Source organism: Armigeres subalbatus, chromosome 3 (assembly GCF_024139115.2).
Source record: "Armigeres subalbatus isolate Guangzhou_Male chromosome 3, GZ_Asu_2, whole genome shotgun sequence".
Lineage (NCBI taxonomy): Eukaryota > Metazoa > Arthropoda > Insecta > Diptera > Culicidae > Armigeres > Armigeres subalbatus.
The window spans coordinates 39,006,635-39,028,718 of NC_085141.1; the positions used below are offsets into that span (position 1 = coordinate 39,006,635).

A 22,084-nucleotide genomic window follows, 5' to 3' on the forward strand; every position below is an offset into this window, starting at 1 on the left:
AGAATAGTGGTCGAAAATTTGGAATAAAACTGAATCACTTCTGATTTCACTCTAATTCTTTGATTCTATACTGATGGAGCCGACCCGGTGACAAGCGCGGTGTCATCATCATCAATAAACATAGACCGCTGTCATCATTGAAACGCAGTATGAAAAAAAAATTATAGCCCAGGACATCCTGGCTACGATCTGGCGATGGGCTAAACAATACGATGTCAGTAGCCTGGATGGAGCCGATAACACATAAAGACGTTATTACCCGATCATCACGTGTACGTGAATATAATACTATAGACGTACAGGTGAGAAAATCAGAGAAAGAGATTGAGTAATTCTTTATCTCTATTTTCCTTTACCTATAGATAATCTAAGCCGGGGAGAACGAACCCCTACATTATTGCATGTTAGTTGGCGAGTACATTCAGTCCGGTAAGGATGTTTCGATTCGCATATCTCTCTCTCCCGGTTCCCATCATTGGTGTGTAACATGGATGCCAAATGTTACAACTGAAGAAGTCTTGATTTGGATAAGTTGAAAGGTTCTTCAACTAAATTAAATAGACTTGTGCGTTAAATTACGATAACATCGTCTTGGGCTCGAAAAGATCATTGCCGACAACTGTGTGTGCAAAATTCGACGGGAAACCGAAGCAAGATAAATATTGCAACCAAGAGAGGTGTGTTTGGCCGTCAGCGAAAATTTCATCGATTTTTCTCATACCAGATGAGTGTTTCGTTTCTGGAGTCTGCTTGGTTTTAGCCTCAAATCTATATCTTGTGATGGGATTCACATTGTGAATGATGCGACTGTGAAGACTTGTGGATAATCTACGTAAATGAATGTGAATAGGATCTAACTTCAGGATGCTAATTGAAAAAGTAAGAATTCTCTTGAGAATGATTTTGTGATTCACCAACGTGGGATACTTATGTAATGCCGTTTAATTTCCAAACGAATAATTAATTAATACAGCTCAACTACCAATCGGAACAAGTATATTAGAAGCATATGAAGGCCAATTTTCTGGGCGGGAATAACACATGATAACAATCGACACGAACGACGGATCGCTTACATTATCATTGGCATCCCCTATATTATTATTGTTGCATGCACACAGCAATTACAGTGAAAGGATAGCAGGTATAGCAAATCGGTACACGGTTGTTTATTATCCTTTTAATATGTCAACGGGGTTCCAAATGAGGAGTTAAACTTTTTCGTCATTTTGAGTTTGCTTTTGCCTTCTCGTACACCAGGTGTACTGGAAGGATTTATCGCAGCAAAACAATTGTTTGTTAGGAGGTGCTAAGTTGTAATGTAACATAAATAAGAGCTACATGCTACCGACTTATAAGGACTGGAGACTCCAATACAGTCAGACTTGCAAGCAAAGGCGTTGGATTGCCAATTCAGATGACCAGTTTGGTTTCCGTTCCGGTCTTAGATTTTCGGTGGGGAAACATTGCCAACTCCCTGAGTATAATGTATTCTTGTGCATTATATCACGCATAACATATTCTTGCAATGGTAGATATATAAAAGCTTTCATAACTCATAACTGTAGAAATGGAACAGAACAGAATACTAAGTTGAAAACGAGGCTTAGCTTAGTTGGAATGTGGATTAATATAAAAAGAATAGCGGATAACAGTCCAAAAGGCATCCCTTGGACTTGAGCTTTTTTCGATGTTTTCGCCAATAAAAACAAGAATATTGTGCAATTTCAACGTGCAGATGCAAAGTTTTTATGACTTTCTAACGCATTTAAAATATATTTAAAAAATTGTTCTGGGGCAAAACGACCTAATGGTGGTGTAAAATGAGTCAATTGCATGTGAAATAATGGTGAACGCATGGTTGTTTGTTTTGTCTTAATGGATGGAACGTAAATCTTACGGGTGAGATGAAAGAATGGCAACAAATCGTAAAAAATAAGTGAAAATGAATGGATTTTGCTCAATTGCAGCTCAATAATGAATAACTAATATTGAATTGTAATGGTAACATGCGTTCGGAAATGCCTTAATCAGAAAAGAAGTTTTATTGATTTATAACTTTTCCGCTTGACTCTCTGCTTGCCGCTCGCATGCGCATCTTTCTCGATTGCACATAGTTAGCGATTGTGTGATCTACCCAGGATCCGACGTTCTCTTTCAAGTGCTCTGACTTTTTCTGGTCTCTCTTCCGGCATACGCACTACATACTCAGCCCACCGTAATATGTCGTATTGAATTAGCCTGCTGATGTTTGCATTTTTGTACACTTGCTACAACTCGTGATTCATGCGTCTTCCACCCAGTGGTGCGAATTCTCAGTCTCAGTGACTTAGGATATTGATAAGGTACAGTGGGGCAAGTGGGTAAAGGAAATCGTATAGTTCATGTTCATCGAGTCATAAAAGCTGAACATAATATTGAAATTATTCATATTTATGACACAACGACAAAATTTGGTCATCTTCTCTTCTTCTTCTATTCTATATATTTTATATATAAAAAACAAAGTTGGCATTTGTACGACCGCACATCACAGGAATAGACACCCCAATTTTTGCTAACTTATATTCGTTTTTTTCTTCTCTTTACGAGGAAAAACGTTATGATGAAATGGAAATGCTTTGAAAATCAAAACTCAATCTTTTCGATGAAATAGTTTTTCGTACAATTTGCATGGAATTTTAAAATTTTGATCATCTGTATTATTAAAAATGAGAGATCATTCTGAAGAACCGATTTGTTTTCTAAATAAATTGTGGACGCAAAAAATTGTATCAGAAAATACCATTTTTTGGCGAGACAAAGTTCGCCGGGTACAGAAATACAGTAAATTTATCAGAAAAATTATCTTTGAAATATTCATCAAACCAAGAATCATCAGTGTTGTGATTCATTAACAATCCACTTAGGTTTTCAGTAGAAGAGTCCAAATTAACAAATGGCTAAATCTTCTAAATTTCGACAAAATAAATCATAGCTGTTGATATATTTGAATTTGAAATTGTATTGATGCCTGTATCCAAGCTCTAATACCATTTTCTACGAATTATTTATCGAACATAGATTATTTAATACACTGACACGCTTTGCACTTCTGTTTATTGATTTTATATTACCACTTATCACTCTAATAACCAAAAGTCTTCGAATGAGTTTGAATTGGTATTATTTGTTCATATACGCTTAGGGCAAAAGATCCAATAGTCGTGGGTGTTCCTATAGTTGCGTTAGTGTTATTTTAACAAAATCTACGTAGTAAACGCAGCAACCCATATTGTCTATCAATTTGTTGACCTGTCATTACTCGAAATACGAGAAAACAGATAAGAAAATCCCTCCAAATCGGTAAAGTAATAAAGTAATCAATAAATTACCTTATCTTTTTCTCAGCTTTGCACCAATAGTTGCGGTAGTGCTCCATTAGTTGCGAGTCCCATAAGAAAACAATGGGATTCGCAACTATAGGAACACAAATTAAAAAATACCGCAACTATTGGAACACTGCACCAATAATTGGAGGTATCATTTTAGGTAACAATAATGGTTTCTGCAGCGTTTGGAATACTTTTCGATTAAAATATATTTGATCAGCTGTTGAATAAATACTTAAGGTAAGCGACATGAAATATAGATGTGGTGTAAGCGAAGAAACATTGGTGTAACACGCTTAGTTCCTCCACTATTGGGTCTTTTACCCTAATAGAAATTATTTTTGATTAAAAATAGATAAATGTATTCTCATCGCACACGCAGCCCGCGGTGACAGTTCATTCAGATCACTCGCTGGTGCGTAAAAGTGACGGCCCTATATAAATGCATGGGTGAATACTATCACTTGAAAGAAAAAAAAAAAAGGAAATTTAAGCCGAATGATCATCAGCTTCAGCCTGCTGTTGGCTAACCGATTTGGCATGCTATTCCGGCTTTATCTTTGTGACTGAAAGGCATCATAATAGCCAAAAAGGAGCAAAGAAAAATACAAAACAAAAGAAACGCACTCAGCAGGCATTGTTGATAAATTGCACCACACCAATTTGTCACCTCGCGGTGGTCTTTCTTTATAGCCGCGCATCTTACCGCACGGCTAAGCAGGGTCCCAAGGAGCACGTGAGACTTGATGGCACCAGATCTTCGTATTGCATCTTCCAGAGCTAATGTTGAAAAGCAAATTGGAGAACGCATCGCCATGCTTCGTTCCATAATGTTACGAACGAATTGGATGTCTCACCAGATATTTTGACGCTCGATAGCACGAATCATCCTAATAAGCTTTGCCAGAGGGCCATGTTCTATCATTATGTGCCACAGTTCGTTCCGTTTTATTGAGTCGTACGCTGCCTTGAAATCTACAAATAGATGATGAGTCTGCAAGTTGTATTCCTGGAATTTATCAAGAATATCTCGCAGAGTAAACATCTGGCCCGTTATTGATCGTCGTTCTCAAAAACCACTTTAATATTCGCCAACAAAGGTCTCCGCAAGCGGACGCAGTCTGCTGAACAGAATTTGGGATATTATCTTGCAGGCAGTATTGAGGAGTGTTATACCTTGATAATTAGCACAATCGAGTTTGTGTCCCTTCTTGTAGATAGGACATATGAGACTATCAAGCATTCCCAGCGGCCTTACCGTTCTTTAGCTCTCGAACAGCTTTTCTCGTCTAGCGTTGGTCGCTCCACTGCTTGTCCATCATCCTCAATCCTGATTCTGTTTGTGCCCTCACTGTCTGATTGCCCATTCAACAATAACTCAAAGTTCTCCTTCCACCTTAGCAGTCACCCCTGCTCGGTCGGACAACAGGCTTCCGGAGCAGTCATTGATCATGATTGGGGCCGGTGCATCAAACCAGCCTTTCCGTTAGATTCCTTGTGTGGTACCAAAGTGCCTATGTGGCTATTGAATTGACCGTCTCGTGGACTTGTTGCCACAATGCGTTCCAATTTTCTCCAGTTGGGTGTCCTTCAATTATTTCGTCGAGCTTATGAACGCAACGCCTTCGCCCGACAGTTGGGCTTATTCTACGAGTGGAGTGACGTGAGATTACTCGAATGACGTGAGAAGAGTCGTATAGCCCCATTTGAATAACATGGTCACCTCACGTGAGAATTGTTAAATTCGTCTCACCTCACGTCATTCGACTCGTAGAATAAGCCCAAGTGACTGTATGTTCAGCCGCATGTTTCCCTCACGCCAAGAGCCGGTGATGCTGGACAGCCTAGCGCGATAGTGAGCGTAGTCGATTTTAGGGCCTCGGAAGGTCCTCACATTTATGACACCTCAGAAATATTGATTGTCCACCGAAACATGATCGATTTGGGAACACGTATCGTCTTCGGGTGTCTCCAGGTGTGCTTTCAAATATTATTGCGTGCAAAATGGGTGCTACAGATATCCGTTCCTCTGACTGCGGCAAAATTGACTAGCCTCAGGCCGTTCTCTTTGGTACTTGCTAGAGGCTCTCCTTTCCAATGACGGGGCGAATAAACTCTTCCCTTCCCACCTGTACGTTTGTGTCTCAATGGTGAATTTCACGTCGTGTTTCGGGCATTCTCCGTAGGTCTTGTCTAGACGCTCATAGAACTCGTCCTTCACATCATTGGGTTTGTCGTTGGTTGGTGCGTATGCACCATCTTTGGCACACATGGCTTAAATATGTTACAATTAATTGCATAATATTCGGCAACTCGGCCGTACGAAAATTGAATATGTTGTAAAAAACCCAAATTTGATGCCTTTCTCGATTCAATATGTTGAATTCGAATTAATGTTGTAAATACAGTGCTTATTGCCTACATTTCGGCGGTAAAAAGATTTGGTGCAATTCTAGTACGTTGCTTAAAAATTACTTACCGTGGGTTGCGCCACGGCTAAAATGATTAATGATTCAATGTGCATTTGTGTTTTTGTTGATTAAAAAATAAAAATATAATCAAAACTGCTTGATTTATTAAAAAACAAAAACAATAGTGTCCAACTAGGAAATTTGCTCCGTCGAATGAAACCAGTTGCACTCGAATCTGTCAAGCCCTTCTATATGAAACGCGTCTAACAAAAAAAATATTTATGGGCTACACACATACACACTTTTGGAGTGAAATTATAGCCTTCTGGTACAACTTTGTTGTACGAGAAAGGCAAAAATAAAACAAATGGCCGATACAAATAATAAATTTATTTTATGTCCGACGGCTCTTGGAAGGTACGAGGGGGGGGGGGGACGAAAAAAAAAGTCCAAAGTGCAATTATTCCGTGCAAAATTTGAAATATTAATGAAAAATAATAGTAAAGAACGTTTAGAGAAAACAAAAAATATGAATATTTGTAACATATGTTTATCCAGTAGTGAATTTAACACAAAATTGTATATAAATAAAAAAATACTGAAACTTATTTCTGAAGAAAATTAGGTTTTTCTTTTTGGAAAAGTGCAAGTTCTTGCATAGGTTCGGAATTGCAGACTTCCCGGGCTACATATACGGAATACATAGGTGAAGTGCCCAGGGAAGTCGAGACAATTTCCAATCCGAAAATTGCCTAGACCGGCACCGGGAATCGAACCCAGCCACCCTCAGCATGGTCTTGCTTTGTAGCCGCGCGTCTTACCGCACGGCTAAGGAGGGCCCCTAAAAAATAAACTCTATTACTTTGTAAACATAGCGATGGGCGATGGGTATTGTTACATTGTTACATAGGCTATACAGCATTGGGATTGGGTTCCTTCTCTCTCCATCCTTGACTTAGAACTTGTCGTCAGAACTTGAAGAAGTTGTTCTAAGTGGTCGAGCCAACGTTTAAACTGATAAGTTGGATCGGTGAGTGAGTGACATGACGCGTCTTTCTCTGGTATCCACCAATTTGTCCTTGCTCCAATCAGACTTCGTGAAATATCGTAGAGGAGGCGATTATCACCGGTTATTGCGGCTTTCCTCCCATTGGATTGTTGGCTGGGGAGCCCACCCGCACCCGCTTCTCCCGTCTGCAGCCAGCAGTGTTTGATTTACTTCTCAGGAGCCGCTTTTAGTTGGCAGGACCAAGATTAAAATATTACTAGGTTTCGAATCTGCCAAATTTATGGAAGAGAAGAAGGCGGGATGGAAATTTCATTTCCAGTGCGAACAAACTCGCTAGCTCTGCCATACTAAAATCCAAGATGGCTGAATCGTGAATATGGCAGATTGGAAAACCTAGTAGTGGACAGGACTAGTATTTGGATTCTCTAGAAATGGATCAGCTGAAAACGGAGACAGTGCCTTCTTGAGTTCGTAATAAACGCAGAGCTACCATCGCGTTTGACTATCACCTTCTAATTGACGAGATCCGACAACGCATTGCTCGGATTCAGCGGCTGGAGGAGAGGCTCGGGCAACGAATCAACATAGACCGACTAGAAGATCCAACTGAGCTCGTTCATTGAAGAACTTGGAACTCGGGTAGTGCATGTTCTGGAAGGTAGCAGTGTAGAAGAGAAGTGGACGGCGAAGAATGCTTTTATCAAAACCGTCGAGAACAACTTGGGTGAGCTGCGCATTAAACGAAAAGAATGGATTACATATGTTACGCGGCGGAAGATTTAGGAGCGTAGAGTAGCAAAGGCTGAGAAACGGGAAGAACCAGAGGAGTAAATTACGAGTCCCGTCAACGGTATGTTTATCTGTAAGTGGGAGTCGGGCGCTGCTGCAGACAGGACAGTCGGGCATAGGTGGACATCCTGACCGATGAAGAAAGGATGGCTCAGCATCCGGAGATTATTGCCTCAATTACTCACTGACTTGGACAGCTGAAATGTTGGTTCGAGCACTTTGAACAGCTTCTTCAAGTCTCAGCCAGTGTTCTTCAAAAAGCAGCCATCCGACGCATGAAATCTAGAGAGGCCCCCAAGGTCGATCGGCTTTCGGCGGAGGTGTTTGGGACTGACCTTATGCTGTCTGTGCGAATGTTAAAGCAACTATTATGCAATATCCGCTCCGCATCATTCTAGAGCAGGTCAAACAGGTGGAAGTGTCCCTTTATTTGCTAAATATCCATTGACTGCGGAAGGGATTTCTATTGTCTGAATCACGAAAATCTGTGTGGTTGACGAAATTTGTAAGCAAGAATCCCTTTAATATTCGTAACCTGATAGGATTCATATATATAATAGCCCTGTTTGTCTGTCCGGTGACTAGCCAACCAGACGCAGCACGCGGGGAAATTCTCCCAAAAAATAAATATTTTGACACTTCAATTATTTTTTTCTATCAGATGCATAAAACAAAACCAGTGACAACCTTAGACAACCAGACACAGCATTTGATGAAAAAAATCACAGACAACAGACGTGGAAAATTTTGATTGAAAAAAAAAACACTTGCCATGGGCGCTACAGCGTCCACAAATAAACTAGTATAGAATATTTATGCCGATAGAGATATATGCTCGTATTTTCACTTTAAATACTCTTGTTGATAAATGTATGGTCTATAAATGATATTTCGTGCCAAAATAAAAACAGTGATACATAATGCTCAAAATAGAACAAAAATCCTTAAAAAAAAATTTTTCGCCCCTTCGATATTTTCGAAAAATTGAAGGGGTAGGGGGGGAGTGACATAAAATAATTTTAATATTTGTATCGGCAAAAAGTTCAAATATTTTTTTTTATAAAATGATGCGGTTTGTATATTGTTGGCAAGCCCAAGCACTATGGCACGTAAAATGGCCGGTAAAATTTACAAATTGTTTTGGTAAATGACATTTTTTTTTTGAAAATTTTGCGTTTATTCTGCAAGTTTTGATTACATATGTAACATGTTTGGCAAAGCAATAGCAGTTTGTTTTCAAAACGGTGAAATTAAATGGAATTGTATACTAATAATTTAATAGCAAATTAAACCAAACAAACAAATGCGATCCTGATTAGGTTGCCCATTATAAGTATGCGCAATCACTGTAATCGCCTCATCGAGTAACCACAGACAAAAAGACATAACACTTGGAAGAAATACCAATAATATTCATATTCAAGAAATGCAATCTCTTATTTTTACTGAGTTAGGATAAACAAGGACCAGGCGGCTCTAATAAGGGAATCTGAAATACATGCCAAAATGTTAACAATTTGAACAAATGAAGAGATTAAGTGTGGCTCCATACTAAATTCAATTTGTACTCATCTTTCCCGTGATCTACTGCTACGGATAGACAATCTGCAGTACTATGTCTGTTTGTCAGTAGTCTAACTATCATTTAGTCTCGCGATTATTTACTATCGTGATGAGAAATTCCGTAGTTCAATTCGACGGTAGTCTGATGAAATTATTCTTATATAATGTTCAGACGACTACAAGCATTTTATCATATTATTTTAAGACGAGTTTTTTTGTCAATAATTATTGTCCGGACGCTTTCACCAAACTAGATTGTAACAATTCAAATTATGTCATGAATAACGCGCATCATACAGATACAACGCAATAATTCTTGATCATGCGAGTTGCGATACTTTATGACAGCAGAAATAAATCAATAAATATGATAGCATGTTATAACTAATGTAGGATAGATAATCATATTCGTACCGTGAAATATATAAAAAAATGTATCTTGGGATGATCTTTATTGGCACTTATATCATGACCGTAGAACTACAGGTCTGTCACCTGCATAACGCAAGTATTTACGCTATCATCCATGCTCACGTGGAGGCCAACGCAATTGTCTGTCTGGGTCAGAGGTTCCGCAACTTTATCGAAAAATGAGCATCTTCATAACTTTGTAAATTATTTACTTCACGCAAGAAGTAATCGAGTAAATTAAATTTTACTTCGAACATTCACTACCAGTCCAACTTTAGTTATTTGGGGTTTTAAGGGAGGTTTACAGTTCTGGCACTTTTGGAAATGTTTGGTCGGCAATGTCCATATCATCCACGAAACAAGCAAATTGATTGGATCTGTTCAAAATCGCACACCGGCTGTTACACCAGCTCTCCGCATGACACGCTTTCGTATAAAGTCTGCATTTGAAAACATGCAGCTTTTCATAGAAATTTAGCAGAGCCCGTTGTTAAACCCTACAATATCTTAGGCAATTCCCACAACTCTTAGTGTCAAGAGGATGATCGTCAAGCCTTTTGAAATAGTCACTGCTGGGTTTCTGCAAAAAAAGGTATACTGCAAAAAAAAATGTCACAAACCATAAACCCTCTCTTTTCCACGACTTTTTTCGAAGATTTCAATAGGAAGGAATGAACTATGGAAAAAATGTTAGAACAAAAGTTCTTTGGCATAGCTAAAATAAATTAGCGGAAAACGAAAAAAAAAAGATAAATGTTGAAAGGTGCAAAATTTGATGGAGCTCTACAGCTACCATGGGAAGGAAAGGGTTAATCAGGTGGCCAGTGAATATTGGGTTGAAAATCCACTTTTTCCAGTTTTCTCCTGATATGTTGTATTTTTTTTATTTAATAAAACAGGTTTGATCACAATTGGGTAGGATTTGACACACTGCTTTTGTTAAGAAAATTATTTTGAGCTTGTTAGTGGAATGTCTTCACTTGTCATATAAGATGAGTTTGTACAATCCCATTTAATTCCACCACTTAATTGTATCTTGACATATACGTATTTCGACCTCAACAGTAAGGCCGTCTTCAGTGTCTCGTACGAGACTGTTGAGGTCGAAATACGTATCTGTCAAGATACAACTAAGTGGTGGAATTAAATGGGATTGTACAAACTCGTCTTATGACAAGTGCACACTGCTTTTTTTTATATTTACAAATTATAGCTGTATCTAATAATGATTTCAAGCGTTTCGCATTTGTCGTCTACTCCAGCAAAGTGCGCATCTGTAGCTCAGGTTGATAATCGCTGGTTTAGATGATAGTGATAATCGCGGAACCGCGTCTACATATGAAATATAACCACACGCTACGTGCAACATACAACAGATTCGAGTCAGTAAATAAACATGAGGAGGGTTGGTATACCTATTCGGTATGTTCATTGAACAGCGTATTCGCGTGGAGGTAAATAAAACAAACGCGAAATAAAATGCAAATTAGTCCGAAGGGAAAATAAACCGGTAAATTTAGCCCACATGCGTTCGGAGAGAAAATTCTGCCTTGTTGCGTATGAAAGTAGAAACTGAGTTTCAATATGGTTTTGGTCTCCAATACCTCTAACATTGAATTCGTATTGAGCATCATCTGTTTAGTGAAGTATTGCTAATCATAGAATTATCTCTTTCTAGTTCCACGATGATGCAGTGACAATTCCAAAGATCTATCTTTATCGATAATCTCTAACCAAAATCAGCCGAACCAGTTCTATTTCAACTCATTTTGCCAATGTTACCAAAGTAAAATGCATCAACTCAGGAAATGTTCCCGAAGAAATCTCATGCTGCTCTTATCCTTGGTGATCGGTTACCTGCTGATAGACTACGCACTGAGCAATCGAGACTATGTCGACAACCGTGAAAAGATGTAAGTATCAAGAAACATAGGGTGTATCGAGTTCTCAACCATTATCTAAAATTTTGTTTGCTTCACTATCGCAGAAACTTGATCGAAGAATCGATTCGATCGCTCGCCAATCAAGGAGCATGCAAACTACCGAATCTTCCAGTGGATTCACCGGAGATGCTAAGCTTCCTAAAAGAAGAGCAATCGATCGAATGTGGAGATGAAAACGAAGATTGGATGTCATGTCATGTAAGTCTCAAGTAGTTTTTCCCTTTAAGCGTCTGCTTCCTGAGTGATCTACCTGTTTCTTGTCTGGAAATGATATGAATATTAGCAGTAGTTAGTGAGTATTTCTCTCTTGCATCAAGTGCTTCGATTTGCTAGAAGTCCTTTTCCGTTGGGACGTCTGATACTTCAAAACACATATCGATATGTAGGTATTGGAATCGATACAATAATCCATTCAAATGTGAATATGTACATTATGTGGAAGATATTGATTTGAAAAATGTATTGGAGGTAACCACTTTCCCATCAATGGGACTCGAACCCACGACCCTACAGTATGCTAAACTGGTGCTTTAACTAACTAAGCTACGAAGGACCTTCGTCGGCCTTCGCAACCTAGCGGCTACTGAATGAGCCTATCGAAGGGAAAGTGATTACCTTCAATCAGAGCTTCAAATATTCATCTTCATAAAGCAACTTCGGTCCGAATTTTGACAAACATCGCATGAATATTCAAAACATAGAATGACATAGTCAGACGACTACTCCACCAACTCATTCATTCGATTGTCACTGAGTGTGCTTACCACGCTTACCATGTGCAGAAAAAAACATAATTAGCATTGTTTATGTTGATGTTTACCGGTGAAAGTACCTCGCGGATGAAAATCGGATTCAGTTCTATGTGATAAATTACTTTACTCATGTGAAGCGTGTTTAGATTTCAGATAATTTATCAATTTGTAAAATGTGCATAAATATTCAATGACTATTATTCAACCGAATATTGACAGCCCAGAGCCGACTATGTATGTGTCTGGAAGTGAACTGACAAGTGAAGAAAGGTGGGATTCACCAAAAAATTTCGATTATTTTACACTCTGCCTCCAATACATTTTTCAAATCAATATCTTCCACATAATGTACATATTCACATATGAGTTTTCACCTTGGTTTTCACAACATTGTAAATTAATGTCCAAGTCGGGTGGTTTAATCCCTGGAATATAGGCAATTAACTTTGATTGAACTGAATCGATTCAAAGTTTCGAAACCTAACAGAATGAAAATATATGACATTTCGGACAAGTTATGTTCGCAACCGGTTTGCCATAATTCACTTCCATCAGCTGGTGATTGTCCATTGTCGCATGAAGATTTCGTCCGTCAAATCTGTTACGATAATGAACTGATTCGGGAGGATACCGTGGTGCATCGAAACCCGTACATTTAAGCACTTCAGTATATAAAAAAAGTCTCTAGTAAATACAAATCGAATGCAAATAGAACGTTCGTCATTGATCTAACTCTTGATCTAACACAGCGGTTCTCAACCTGGGGTACATGTACCCCTGGGGGTACCTCGGACAATAATGCGTAATGGCGGCTGTATTACAATTCCAATCAAAACTTTTTTTTTTCAATCTCGTTTATTTGGTAGGCTCAGGCGTGTATAACACTTTACGGAGCCACGTTTCTTTGAGATATGTACAATCGACGGGGGGTCCCGTAGCGTAGTTGGCTACACGTTCGCCTTACAAGCGAATGGTCATGGGTTCGATTCCCAGCCCCTCCACCAAACCCTCGTCAGTCGCCAGATCCGCAGCCCATACGGTGGCGTTTGGGGTACACGCCTTACCGTCACGGCTGCCTGATGACGACTGACAATTTGTTCTTCTCGGAGGCATTCCTCCAACGTTACCCGGATTAATGGCAACCGAACAATGCAACGATCATTGAATACACGACATGGACAAACGGACACAATGGACTCACGATGAGATGGACTGCCAACGACAACAATAATGGTAATGGAAATCTAAAAATAGATAGATTCTGTGTGGATTCTGTAGAGCAGAATACCACAGTAGATCTCGGCACAGTAGCGGTTAAGTAACACAGAGTGCCTAACAAATAAATAAAGGAATAAAAATGTACAATCGACATAATCTTATTATTAAATTAGTAAGAGAGGGAAATAAGCCAACGTACTCGTGGTGACTCGAGGTTAGGTTTACAATGTTTAAGGATGGACGGGGATTAGGATTCGGGAATCAGGGAATCATCATAATCAAGGAATTTCAGCAGCTCATTCGGTCATTTGGCGTCGGGGACGATGTGGTGTGTCGTCGTGCTCGAAGAATGGTTCGAATGGGAGCATCTTCCGGAAGGCCAGAGCTACGGCGCTCTACGGGACAGACAGACAGAGACAAAACAAAAAAAAGTTTTGAAGAAAAGAAAAAAAAACAAAAGTATTAGACTTTTAATCAAAACTTATTGATAAACTTTTGATAATTATGTAGTTTTTTTTTTATTTCAAAACTATGTTTTGAACATACTATGCATGGCGATTAGTAAATCAAATCTGTGCGATAAAACATCAACAGGACAAAACGTTGAATGAGCAAATTAAAAAAAAAAACTTCAATGCAATCTATCTTATCGAAACAAAATAAGTATTGCATAACATGCTTTTGCACTTAAACCTAACTAAAAGAGTCAGTGGCGTAGCCAGAAAATTGGTCTGGGGGGGGTTTTCTGAACATTATTTTTTTTTGAAAAAAAAATTTCTTCCAAAAATTTTGTCCCTGGGGGGGGTTTTGTACCCAAAACCACCCCCGTGGCTACGCCACTGAAAAGAGTCTGAAGGGACGGAAGCTCCCATTTGAGAGGCATCGAGACCTTTTTTTTCGAAAATCTCAGTTGCTTCATTGCGGGAGAATTGAAAGCATCCTTCTACACTTCTCGGAAGCTTCTATCCAAGCAGCTCGAAGCTTTCTTTCAAGAGACTCGTACCTCCTTTCAAGGGTCTCGGAAGCATCTTTTTTTTCAAGAGGCTCGAAAGCCTCTATTCAAGGGGAACGGAATCCTGCTTTTAAGATGCTCGGCAGCCTAATATCAAGAGGTTCGGTATTCTTCTTTCAAGAGACTTGAAAGCCTATTTTCAAGAGGCTCAGATGCATCTATTCAAGGCTCGGAAACCTCTCTTCAAGATGCTCGGAAGCCTTCCATCAAGAGTCTCGGAAAGCTGCTTTCAAGAGGCTCGGAAGCTTCCTTTCAAGAAGCTCGGAATTCTTCTTTCAAGCTTGGAAGCGTACCTTTAAGATGCTCAGGAGCCTCCTTTTAAGTGGTTCGAAAGCTGCCTTTCAAGAGGCTCTGAAACCTCCATTCAAGATGCTCGGAAGCCTCCCTTCAAAATACTTCAAGAGGCTTGGAAGCCTCCTTCCAAGGGTTCTTTCTAAAATTACGTAATGCTAAATTTGGTGATTTTGGACCCCCACCCTCCCCCTCGTTACACTTCTTGTATGGAAGGTTTATTTTTTTTGTATGGATCGTAACGCTCGGATCGTAACGCTCAGATCGTAACGAGCCTCTCTCTTCCCCTTCAGCGTTACGTAATTTGTGAAAGGCCACAACCGAACCACCTCCAAGAGGCTCTTAAGTCTCCTTTCAAGAGGCTTGGAAGCATCCTTTCAAGAGGTTCTAAAGCCTCTTTTTAAGAAGCTCAGAAGCCTCTTTTGAAGTGGCTCGAAAGCCGCCTTGCAAAAAGATCGGAAGCCTGCCTTCCAGAGGCTCGGAAGAATCGATTCACGAGGCTCGTAAGCTTTCTTTCAAAAGGCTCGTAAGCCTCCTTTCAAGAGGCCCGGAAGCTTCCCTTCAAAAGGCACGAGATTCTTACACCGAGAGGCTTCGAAGCGTACTTTCAAGACGCTCAGAAGGCTTCCTTTAAGTGGCTCGTAAGCCGCTTTCAAAGGGTTTTGAAGCCACCCTTCAAGAGGCTGTGAAGGCTTCCTTCAATATGCTCGAAAGCCTCCCTTCAATATGCTCGGAAGCCTTTATTCAAGAGACTCGAAAACCGTCTTCCAAGAGGCACGAAAGCCTCCTTTCAAGTGGCTCATAAGCTTTCTTTCAAAAGGCACGAAATTCTTCTTCCAAGAGGCTTTGAAGCGTACTTTCGTCGCTTTTAAGAGGCTCTGAAGCCTTTCTTCAAGACGATCGGAAGCCTCCTATAAAGAGCTTCTGAAGTTCCCTTTCAAGGGCTCGAAAGCCGCCTTCCAAGAGGCCCGGATGCCTCCCTGCAACAGGCTTGGAAGCCTCCCTTCAAGAGGTACGGAAGCCTTTTTTAAGAGACCCGGAAGCCCTTAGTCCCTTGGAGACTCGGAATTCTTTGTTCAAGAAGCTTGGAAGAACACTATCAAAAAGCTCAGAAGCTTCCTTTTTAGTGGCTCGAAAACGGCCTTCAAGAGGTTCTGAAACTTCTTTTCAGGGTGCTCGGAAGTCTTCCTTCAAAGTGCTCAGAAGGTCCCTTATAATAGGCTTGAAAGCCCCTCTTCAAGATGCTCGGAAGTCTTCAATAGACAAAAAAAGTCCTGTAGGAAGCTTGATATATAAATTCACTTTGAATTGGAATTTTTGCACGGAATAATGAAAATTTCAGCCAACTTCCTGAAGAGTTAGTTCCCGTTAGTTTTCAGGTCCGTTTTCCATATATCTAATCTACATTTATTTTTATTTATAGCAAAAAAAATAGGGGGTACCTCAATTAATGCAAAAGTTCAAAGGGGTACCTCTCAAGAAAAAGGTTGAGAACCGCTGATGAGAACACAATGCACAAGGGCCTCTATTTTTTCAGTGCTCCACTGTAGGTATTGCACTGAAAGTAATGATAAAATTGATAAAATTAGGAACAAAATCAACACCTCCTGAATCGAAATCCGTCCACCGTGGACGGATTTTGAATCATATAGGATCATAATCCGTACAGCTAGTTACTAACAAAATATTTAAATTAAAACAGACTAATTGATCAAACTAACACTGTAAATAGCGCAATACATATGTTGCTGATCCTACGATTTGCAATTTAAACTCACTCACTTTCGGTACAATTACGTCCAACACGCGAACAAAATGGCTGCTGAAACCTCGCGTTTGCGGGGTGGCGATTTGTTTATTATGTTTATATTTAATTATGTTATTTTAATTTCAGAGCCTACTTTCCATTTCAATGACCAGAAAGCTTACTATAAGATCAGGATAAGATAAATGATTCATACATTAATTACCTTAAACCCCCTTTAATTTATTGATATCTTACGAAGTGGACGGATTTCGGTGCTGTACGGATTTCGGTCCCCCACGGTATCATGGAATTTATCTATGATAAATTCCTGTGAAAAAGTTCCAACTCATGTCGCATGTACATAGGAATACCAGAAAACATTGGACAAATATGCGTGTGATGTCTGTACATTGGTGTACGGAAAAAATATGGACCCCAACGGAAAATGAATGAGAATGAAGTGTTTTATCATAGCTTGTTGGGGGAGGTTGCTTAGGGGTCGTTCAAAAATGATGTCACATGTTTTAGGGGGGAGGGGGTCTAAGATTTTGTGACAGTATATGTACTAGGTATACAAAAAAGCGTGACAGAGGGGGGGGGGAGGGGGTCTAGAAATCCCAAAAAGTAGTGGACGCCATATTTGAATCGCCCCTTATCCGTTTCTATTCTTTTTGCACTGCTATGTGACACTCATGCATTATTTTTGTCTCTGTCCCGTACTGCCCCCACTTGCATATCAGTCCCATACTGTTTTTTCGCATACTGAAATAATATCCAATGAAGTTTTAAATCTCTTTTTCCATAAGAAACTTTAAAAAAATCTAATAAATTGAAATATCATCGAATATTGTTGAAATTTTGCTGAGTTGTTATTCATTCGATAGATTACCATGACACGATTTAAATGGTTGAAACATGGTTTAGTTCTGTGCAATCAGGTCATGTAAATTTTCAATGGGACTGTTATGCGGGTACTTTCAATATGGGACAAACATGACTTGGTATTTTTCCCCTAACGGACATATAAAATCGCATTTTTTTTTATGATTTATGGAAATAAATTAGAAATGAAAGCTATTCAATGGGTTAACTCAAATGCGATGAAACGTCAAATGTGACTGTTATGGGAGTGGGGGCAGCGTATACCCAAGGATGAATTCATATTAATTTTAACAGTATTCAAAATTAAAAACATATGTGACTTGATTGTATTTATTTTACAGAAATCCCTTTGTATCATCAAGCCAGACGTAGTGAAAGTGCGCGGAAGGATTACTTGTGACATATCGGACATTATTCGGTCCGACGATTACAAAATACAGTACAGTATACCAGTACGAACCACCCACAGCTATACCCTTAAGCGTAGTGATTTCGCGCGGGCAAAGTGTTGGACGGAATCCCGCTATCGATGGACTGGTATAATTTACGGCATCCGAGAGGATCCCGAACTGTCCAGTCGTAGAAGCTGGAGCAAGGAAAATACTCTAAACGTACTCATCATGGGACTCGATTCGCTTAGTCGAAACGCTTTCATACGTAAACTACCCAAAACGTATAAGTACCTGACGCGATACCTCAAAGCTGATATTTTGCAAGGCTACAACATTGTGGGGGATGGAACGCCTCAAGCGTTGATACCATTGCTGACCGGTTTTACAGAACTGGAGCTACCCGAGACCCGGAAACGCATGAAGAACTCCGAATACGTTAACGTCTACCCGATGGTGTGGGACGAGTACGAACGGTACGGTTATATTACGGCCTTCAACGAAGACGTTCCGCAAATTGGAACGTTCTCGTATCGATTGAATGGGTTCGACACACAACCGACGGATCATTACATGAGAACCTACTATCTGGCAATCGAAAGCCAACTGAGCTATTACAAGAGACTGTGCGCCGGTGCACAGCCTCGCCACAAAGTGATGCTAGACTATACCAAAGAGTTTATGATAAGTTACCCTAATAATCCTCGCTTCGTGTTCAGTTTTCATGGCGAACTCTCGCACGATTCGATCAATCTGGTCGGAGTTGCCGATACGGATCTTACCAACTGGTTGGTGGAGCTCAAACAACTCGGCGTGCTGAATAGCACAATACTTATCTTGATGTCCGATCATGGGAATCGATTCGCTGAGGTACGGAACACGCTTCAGGGCAAACAAGAAGAAAGACTGCCGTTTTTTAGCTTTACGTTTCCGGATTGGTTCAAGCGACAGTACAGCAAGCAGTATCGAAACTTCAGGAGTAATTTACGCAGGCTTACAACGCCGTTCGATGTCCACGAAACGCTTCAAGATATTTTAAGTAAGTATAGACCAATAAAGCAGATAAACTAGGGTTGCTCCTTGTAATCACTGCGACGATTAGAAGTCATGTCCCAGAAAGTTAATCTCTAGAATCAATGGTCCAGAATGGAACATTTCATAGAATACACCAAACTCCAGAAAATTGATCTCTCAGTGCGTCTACCAGGTCTCCGGGCTCGGTTATCTCATCCAGGCCCTTGCATTGGATGTTCGAAACTGGGCATAGGGCTCTAACTTGAACCCCATTCCCCAGGACTTCATCTGTCAACTTTTTATACTCAGAACTCTTCTGAGTAGCATCCCACTTCAAGACGAGAATCATCTCGCCTTTCCACTTCCTACGGATGCAGTTGACATCTCCTCCTAGACTAGAGAGCTTTTCGTTGCATCTCATAGTCTTCAAGACGTCGCCGTAGCTTTTGTTGACCGTCTTGACAATAATCGCCTCACCTCTGTCTTTTCGCTCGCCACTTCCATTGTAAGGCGCACTCTTTTTCTCACGGGATCTACCCTTCTTAGCAGTAGCCTGGTCCGCTCCATGCCGCACTCTTTGCGGCTTGCTGACGACTCCGCTTCACCTTTTTGAGATTCACGACCTCCGTCCACCTATTTTCCGTTGATCCAACTGTACGCTCAATCCTCTCTAGGAGAAATTCCGCATCTCTCCTCTTAAGCGGCACCCTTTGAGCTACATTCAGATCTGCCACCTGCGTGACCTTTCTTAGCTTCGGAGCTGCATCGCTGATGGCCATCCGCTTTTTGAGTTCCACAGTCTTGCTCTCCGACAGCCGCTTCCCCTCAGTAAGGAGACGAATCTCCTTTTCAGCCTCCTCCCTGGCCTTTTCCGCCTAGATCACCGCCGACTCCTTCTCCTCAGCAAGAATGTGGATTTTGTGCTCCGCCTTCTTACTGGCCTCTAGCAAAGTCTTCCACTCCGACTTCGGCTCCAAAACTAGAGCGCAGAGGATCAGTACGGCCTGTTTCAGATCCTTACTATAGTTTACGCGGGTATCCAGAAAAGACATGATTACATCTGAAACATCAGTAATCCCTTCCAATGTCTGGCCTCCGCTATCCTCGTTGGTTGGGGCCGTCCATTTTTACATCGACCGGCACTCATCTGACCCACCACGGCCTTCACCTTCGCCTCCGCCACAGCGACCGATTAAGCCATTTCGTCTAGCGCCAGACATTGCTCCTCTGTTTCCTTTTTGGTTTTAGTTCAGTACAATCAAAGTTAATTGCCTACATTCAGGGTATAAGCCACCCAGAGTGGAAATTAATTACTATGTCTGAAACTCGATTTGTGCAATTGCACGACATGTGAAAGATTTAGTTTGAAAATGTATTGGAAGGTAACCACATCCTTTGGTGGGTTGATTTTAGTTGAAAGGATCATTGCTTCGTTGGTATTTAGCTGGTACTTCGTAGCTGATGGTTAAAAGCATTAGTCTAGCATACTGATTGTCGTGGGTTCGAGTCCCATCGAAGGGAAAGTGGTTACCTCCAATACATTTTTCAAATCAAAATCTCCACATAATGTACATATTCACATCTGAGTTTTCAGAACATTGTAAGTTTAATTATGCTTGAATCCGGTCATACATAAGTTACTCTGCTCTATGTTATATACTCTTAGCGTTATAGTGAGTTACTGATAAACTACAAGCACTTTAATCCTATCTATTTCAGACCTTCAAACCTTAGGATCGAAACAACGCCCGACGCATTCCCGTGCGTTGTCACTGTTCGACGACATTCCGCAGAATCGGTCCTGTGCTGAAGCATACATTGAACCACACTGGTGCGCCTGCCTTAACTGGGAAACTATCGAAGATACCGCCTCGGAGGAGGTATTCCGAGCAGCGATGGCGACCGTAGATTTCATCAACAAATACACAGAACGGCACCGAGGGCTCTGTGCGACGCTGAACTTGGATGAAATAAAATGGGCCGCCAAGCTGTCACCGCACGAGGATCTCGTCAAGTTCAAAAAGAACAAAGATACGGACGGTTATCTGGGTGAGTTCAGTTCAAGTGGAACAAAGGTCGCGTATGATATGTACCAGGTCAAACTGGTCACCAATCCGGGCAAGGCGATCTTCGAAGCCAGCGTACTGCACGATGTTACAAGCAACCAGTATCGAGTCAAGTTGAGCGATATATCGCGGATCAACAAATACGGAACTCAGGCAAACTGTATATACGACACGGATCCGGAGATGAGGAAATATTGCTACTGTAAGAAATAGATGTTAACTAGAATTTGTACTTAGCCAGGTGATGACGAATCATCAGGCTGTTTTCTCTCAAGTCAATGTTAGCTTAAGGAAAAAAAGGTTTTACCTATGTTCGTAATATTTGAATCTCAAAGAGTCTCATTATTATTTTTTTGGCACTAAGTGCCATCCAATCGAACTGAAATCGTGTTATTGTTGAAGATTTTAGTAGAACATCTAAATTATACTGTAGATGTACCAGTGCAATACGAAGGGTTTTAGAAGAAGGTTCTTAATCTCTATCAAAGAATAACAAGACGGTAATGGTACTACCGTTTCAACCAACAAAGTTAACCAGAAACTTTCAAAGACTTTGCTTTCAGATATTATTTAGTGATGCTGGATTTCTCGAAATGTAAATTTTGCTAAGTATAAAATGAAATCGCCATGCGATCGAATATAGTGTAAGTTTGTAAGAGCAATGATCAAATAACTTTCGGATATTCTGTATAAATGTGTGGTAAGATAAGATATAATCCCTGCGAATGTCTATGAATGTCGAGGATGATTCGGCATTAATATGGGGATGACTTGGCACCATAACTTAGATTCATAATAGGAAGCGAGTCGCAATTTAAATAAAATAGGTATCACATCACCTAAATCGTTCACGTATTTCTGTCGCGACGCATTGGAATAAATGCAAATTAATTTTGTTGTATACATTCTAATAACATGACTATTTTGCTTTTCGATTTCCACCATCAAATTCTTCACAACTTCGAGTATAAATCGAAATTGTGAAACCGAAAATAAGAAGAAAAAAATCTCATTTAGGTTCTGAATATAAAACAGCATTCAGTATTTTCAACTATAACATAATAAAGCACAATATCTACAACACTGTTACAGTAGAACTAAGAGCAGAATGGACATACACGTGATGCAGGCGACACGAAAATAATTAAAGCAAGAATTAAAGGATTGTTGTGGTCTCCGTAGTTCACTGTTGGTCATAAAGACAAATATGTATCAA

At 40.2% G+C, this 22,084-nt stretch overlaps 1 protein-coding gene across 4 annotated transcripts; it reads left to right on the forward strand.

The window, feature by feature from the left end:
• Positions 1-392: 392 nt before the first annotated feature.
• On the forward strand, positions 393-21,782 carry LOC134226761 (uncharacterized). Of its 4 annotated transcripts, none has more exons than XM_062707730.1 (5): positions 393-879; positions 11,233-11,467; positions 11,542-11,695; positions 17,741-18,827; positions 20,522-21,782. In XM_062707730.1, the coding sequence occupies exons 2-5, from the start codon at positions 11,346-11,348 to the stop codon at positions 21,079-21,081; spliced, it is 1,923 nt and encodes a 640-aa protein (XP_062563714.1). In that variant the 5' UTR covers positions 393-879; positions 11,233-11,345; the 3' UTR covers positions 21,082-21,782. The 4 variants fall into 4 exon arrangements, with proteins under 4 accessions (XP_062563714.1, XP_062563713.1, XP_062563715.1 ...); XM_062707729.1 differs by having other exon boundaries at positions 393-842; XM_062707731.1 differs by having other exon boundaries at positions 393-677.
• Positions 21,783-22,084: the final 302 nt, after the last annotated feature.